General features: G+C 34.8%; 1 protein-coding gene across 1 annotated transcript; it reads right to left on the bottom strand.

Annotated features, from left to right (window-relative positions):
- Positions 1-611: 611 nt before the first annotated feature.
- On the bottom strand, positions 612-5,992 carry LOC112680261 (neurogenic locus notch homolog protein 1-like). Its single transcript, XM_025550297.1, has 13 exons — positions 5,658-5,992; positions 5,166-5,495; positions 4,784-5,095; positions 4,382-4,714; positions 3,888-4,202; positions 3,506-3,817; positions 3,105-3,434; positions 2,736-3,044; positions 2,352-2,666; positions 1,842-2,168; positions 1,434-1,751; positions 1,057-1,365; positions 612-994 (listed from the first exon to the last, which is right to left on the bottom strand). The coding sequence occupies exons 3-13, from the start codon at positions 4,986-4,988 to the stop codon at positions 624-626; spliced, it is 3,444 nt and encodes a 1,147-aa protein (XP_025406082.1). The 5' UTR covers positions 4,989-5,095; positions 5,166-5,495; positions 5,658-5,992; the 3' UTR covers positions 612-623.
- Between the last annotated feature and the right edge of the window lie 12 nt (positions 5,993-6,004).

The raw sequence follows: 6,004 nt of genomic DNA on the forward strand, positions 1-6,004 counted from the left end.
TTTGATACATATTTAATTTACTCCTTTGAAAATATTTTCATGCATAAAGCAAATTTTCAACAAAAAAAATTATATAAAACATTCTTAATTAAAATGCAATGACTGCATGCCATACATTTTAAGGTAACATTAATGTTCATGATTTACTTTAATGTTTATAATTTCATTGTATTATTTTCATTATTCTTTTATGTAATGATTTGTTGGTATATTGGTAAATAATATAGTTAAATTTATTTTATTAAATGACTGATAAATGGTTTTATGAATTTATTAAAAATAATCTGCTCAACCGTTGATCAGGGGAATATTAATAATGGTAGTACTGTTTTAGATAATTTATTATTAATTAGCTTAATTAATAAATGGGAATACAATGTTATTATTAGAAATATGCTAATCAAATGATTTTTGTAAGTGTAAATTTGTTTATTAATTAGAAATATTCATAGGTACCTAAATAATAGTTGGTTATCATTCGGTATTACTTTTTTCTTTCTTAATATTATGATTATAAACCATATACCTCATAATATATCAATATTCAAACTATTTAATAAGAAAGCAAGCATTAAAAGTATGATTTCGTAAAAACGCAGAATATAGCGTGATTATCAACAAACTCAAATGTGCAAAGCAAATTCATGCAAACATGATAAGATCTTACCTGGGACGGGTTGACAATATGTGAATGGATCTCCATTAAATCCGTTATTGCAAGTGCACATTGGAGTGTGATTAATAACAGAACATGCAGCATTTGAGCCACATGAACCAGGACAAGGATCGGTACATTTTTGATTTATACATGATAAATGACTAGGACACTCAGGATTAATTGTACATTCAGGTCTACATGAAGGTGGTGTTCCCACATAATTTGGCAAACATGAACATGCTGGCGCTCCTCCGCGATCTCTACATTCAGAATTTGGTCCACAGGGTGATGGCACACAAACATTAATTGGGTCATTAGGTGGTAATGGTTTAACTTCTATATTAAATAAATTAGTGTTAGTAAAAAAATTTAAAACAATTCAATTTATTGAGAATTACCTTGTACAGGATAACAACTTCTGAACGGATCTCCACTGTGACGTGGAGGGCAAGTACAAATCGGACTATGGTTTACCACTTTACAGTTTGCAAGATGACCACACGTTCCAGGACATGGATCACGGCATTTATTCATGAGACATGCTTGAGTTAAAGGACATTCTGCACTAACAACACATTCTGGTCGACATGATGGTGGTGATCCTATCATGTTGTTATGACATGAACATACGGCATGTCCTTCAACTACTCGACAAACGCTGTTAGAACCACATGGAGATGGATTACATGGATCTCTAGATGGTTCATCTATAAATATGTTTAATAAATTGTTATTTGTTTTTAATTTTTTATTTTATTTAAGATTTAATTCATACCTTGAATTTTAATTGGTCTACAAATAACAAACGCATCACCCGCAGTTCCAGGTGGGCAACTACATGTTGGAATATGATTAATAACATCACATGTGGCTCCTTGACCACAAGTGCCTGGACATGGATCTTGACATTTTTGATTCAAACAGGCTTTATTTCTTGGACAATCTGTGTTCATTGTACACTCTGGACGACAACCTATTAATGGATCTCCGAAATAATTGGTTAAACATCTACAAATGCCATTGTTGCACTGAGTATTAGAACCACACGGTGATGGATTGCATGGATCAGTTGGTGTAGTTGGTATCGATTGTACTAAAAATATTTTTATTTTGTTATTAAAAGAAAATTGTTGTATGCAATATATAATATATATAATATATTTATAAATAGGTAATTACGTACCTATTATTGGTATACATTGCGTAAATGGATCACCAGTGTGTCCAGAAATACATGTACAAGTGGGTATATGATTTTGAACTCTACAATCTGTGTTCAAACCACAAGAACCATAACATGGATCCCTACATTTATCTGATATACAAGATAAAGTAGAAGGACAGTCGGAATTAACGGCACATTCTGGACGACAATTTGGTGGAGAACCGATAAAATTGGTTCGACATGAACATGATGGTTGATTTCCAATTGGTCTGCATTCAGAATTTGGTCCACAAGGAGATGGAACACATGGATTTGTAGGTATCACTGGCTCATCTAATGGTTTTACTATGGGGTACATTCCATTGAAATATGAATTAGTGACTTAAATTAAAAATAAATAGGACTATTTAAAAATATTGAAGAAAAATTATTGAATTTATATGAAAAGAAGATAAGGCTAAATCAATTGGAATTAAAGAACTTAATAATAATGTAAGATAACACAACACTATAAATAATTTATTGTACCTGGTTGCGGATAACATCTTGTAAATGGGTCACCAATTAAACCAGGCGAACATGTACATATAGGATTATGGTTGATGACTTCACAGCGAGCATTTATTCCGCATGTTCCAGGGCAAGGGTCGGTACATTTATATTTGTGACAAGCTCTGTTTGATGGGCAATCATTGTTTATTACACACTCCGGTCTACAATTAGGTGGCGTTCCTTGGTATTCTTTTTGACAAGAACACACTGCTTGTTCATTTACACTTTTACATTGACTGTTGGGACCACATGGTGATGGATTACAAGGATCATACACAGTTGCTTGAGTTGCTAATTAAAATAATTTTAAAAATTAAAAACAATCATTTATGAAAAGTAAATAAATATTTAATATTTTACTTGGGGGTTGAGGTTGACAATATGTGAATGGATTTCCAATATAACCAGGTAAACAGTTACAAGTCGGTACATGACTAATTACTGTACAAACAGAATCTATTCCACATACTCCGGGACAAGGATCCATACATTTATTTCCAATGCAAGCTTTATTTGTTGGACAGTCTGAGCTATGAATACATTCTGGTCGGCAACCTTCATATGGATTTCCATAATAGTCATTAATGCAAGAGCAAGAACCAGCTCCATTTTGTTGTTTACATATAGCGTTTGGTCCACATGGTGATGGTTCACATGCATTTAAATCTTCTATACATTTAAGACACAGTTAACGATGTATTTTTAATAAACTCTATATACTGAATTTACCTTGCAAAATAACGCATTGAATGAATGGATTTCCAGTATATCCTGCTGGGCAAAGACATGATACCGCATGATTGACTACTTGACATTGTGCTTCGCTGCCACACGACCCTGGACATGGATCTCTACATTTGTTATTGATACAAGCGAGATTTGATGGACAATCTGGGTTAATTATACACTCCGGTCGACAATTTGGAGGAGCTCCAATGTATGATGTTAAACAAGAGCATGATGGATTATTTCCAGAAGATAAACATTGGGAGTTAGGACCACATGGTGACGGGACACAAGGGTTTCTAGGAGGATCGTTTTGAGGCGGTATTATTGGTTCTAAAAAAAAAATAGTAATTATTGAATTTATTAATTTGTTTAAAATCATTATTTAATTTTTTTATTTTTACTTGGTATGGTATAGCAACTTCGGAATGGATCCCCAGTTTGGCCTTCTCTACAACTACAGATTGGACTATGGTTAATAACTTCACATCTAGCTCCAGATCCACAAGCACCCATGCATGGGTTGATACATTTCAGATTTACGCATGCTTTATCTGGACTACATTCTGAGCTAACTGTACATTCTGGACGACATGATGGCGGTGAACCTATGTAATTTGGTAAACAAGAACATGTTGCATGATTGTTTGAATTTCGGCATTGGCTGTAAGGGCCACAAGGTGATGGATTGCACGGGTCACTTGATACAGGGACATCTAAATAAAATAACAATTGGTTAAAGTTCAAATAGAATATTATCATACCGAGTTAAAATTATAATTTTACCCTCTGGAATGGGACGACAGATTGAGAATGGATCTCCAGAATATTTTGTAGGACATGAACAAATCGGAATGTGGTTTACTACATCACAATTTGCTTCTTGTCCGCATGTTCCAATGCATGGATCGCGACATTTATTTCTCATACAAGCTTTGTCCCTAGAGCACTCAGTATTCAATACACATTCTGGACGACAATTTTCATAAGGGTTTCCTGTATACTCAGGTAAACATTCGCAATTTCCATTTCCTTTACATATAGCATTTGGTCCACAAGGTGATGGGTTACAAGGATCTGAAGCTAATGGTCGTTCGGTAGCTATAAAAAAATAAGTTTCAATTAATTTATTTATTATGAAGAAAAAAGCTTAAAATTAGAAAACAATAATACTAGACTAGAATAATAACTAGCATCTTATTGTCTCACAAATCTACCCAGTAAATTAATATTACCATCGAATTTTAATAGTTTTAAGACTAAATGTTTTTTTTACTTACTTATTTGTATTTGTGTACAAAGGCTGAAGGGATCACCGGTGTGGCCAACATTACAAGTACAAATTGGAACATGGTTTAATACATGACAATTTGCATTTAATCCACATGAACCAACACAAGGGTCACGACACTTCTGATTTATACATGCCAGTTGACTTGGGCATTCTGCACTTATAACACATTCAGGTCTGCAAGACGGTGGTGAACCAATAAAATCACGTAAACATGAACACGCTGGCATTCCATTTTGTATTTGGCATTGTGAGTTAGGTCCACAAGGTGTTGGGTAGCACGATGGCGGACGTTCAGTAACTGGAGGTGTTGGTGTTGTAGCTAAAAATTTAATTTTTTGTTTTATAATTTTGTTAGTCGATTAAACTCAATAAGAATTGTTGTTCTTACGTATCGGAGCACATTGTAAAAATGGATCTCCCGAATATCCAGCTGGACACGCACAAATCGGATTATGATTTCTCACCGTACATAAGGCTTGAATACCACAAGTATTTGGACATGGATCCAGACACTTTTGATTTGTACAAGCTTTGTCCAAAGGACATTCTGAACTAACAACGCATTCGGGTCTACATTCTGGTGGACTACCCATGTAATTGGGCAAACAAGAGCATACAGCTTGATCATTAACCTTACGACACTGACTGTTTGGCCCACACGGAGATGGATGGCATGGGTCAATTGGTTCTCTTTGAGTCGCTATAATAAAATTAATACAATTTTAAATACAATTATTTCTACATTGGGTAATACAATTTAAAATACTCACGAATAACTGGTATAGGGCGACATGAGTAAAATGGATCACCAGTATATGATGGTGGGCAAGAGCAAACAGGTATATGTTTTACAACGGTGCATATTGCCTCAGAACCACATGTTCCTGGACAAGGGTCAATACATTTATAACCAATGCAAGCCAAAGCGAGATTACAATCATCATTATTTTCACACTCTCTTCGGCATCCTGTATATGGGTCGCCGAAAAATCCTGTAGAACACGTACATGCAGCTACTCCATTTCGGTTGATACATTCTGAATTGGGACCACATGGTGATGGATAACAAGGGTCAACAGCTTCAGGTGATCTTTCAGTAGCTAAATAATTCAATACAAATATGTTGGTCTACATGCGTTGGAACTAATAAATATAAGATGTATTTGATATTTTAAAAACTAGTTTAACAAAACTTAAAACTATTGAGGTTGAGTTAAATTATTTTGTAAGTTTAAATTGTACATAGTAGTCATTGTTCTTACAAGTAGGCAACAGTTGGCAATATGTAAGGGCGTCCCCAGTATAACCTGGTAAACAGGTACAAACTGGGTTGTGATTGATCACTCTACAATGCGCATATTGTCCACAAGATCCTGGGCATGGATCAGAACATTTTTCGTTGATACACGCCAAATTACTCGAACATTCAGCGCTTATTACACACTCAGGCCTACAGTTGGGCGGTCGACCAATGTAGTTCGGTAAACAAGAACATGCAGCTGTATTGCTTACAACTCTACACTGAGAGTGAGGTCCACAAGGTGATGGAACACAAGGGTCTGTAGGTGGCGAGGGAGTAGTTGTGGCTATAGTGGTAAAAAGAAAAAAA

This window comes from Sipha flava, unplaced genomic scaffold (genome assembly GCF_003268045.1).
Source record: "Sipha flava isolate LNK unplaced genomic scaffold, YSA_version1 17615_pilon_pilon, whole genome shotgun sequence".
Taxonomy (NCBI): domain Eukaryota; kingdom Metazoa; phylum Arthropoda; class Insecta; order Hemiptera; family Aphididae; genus Sipha; species Sipha flava.

Excerpts from the sequence above, each read along its gene's own strand:
- LOC112680261 (XM_025550297.1), bottom strand. The coding sequence starts at position 4,988 with ATGGGTAGTCCACCAGAATGTAGACCCGAATGCGTTGTTAGTTCAGAA. Across the intron at positions 4,715-4,783 it reads TTTACAATGTGCTCCGATAC|CTACAACACCAACACCTCCA; the intron begins GTAAGAACAACA and ends TTAAATTTTTAG. Across the intron at positions 2,169-2,351 it reads AAGATGTTATCCGCAACCAG|TAAAACCATTAGATGAGCCA; the intron begins GTACAATAAATT and ends TGTACCCCATAG.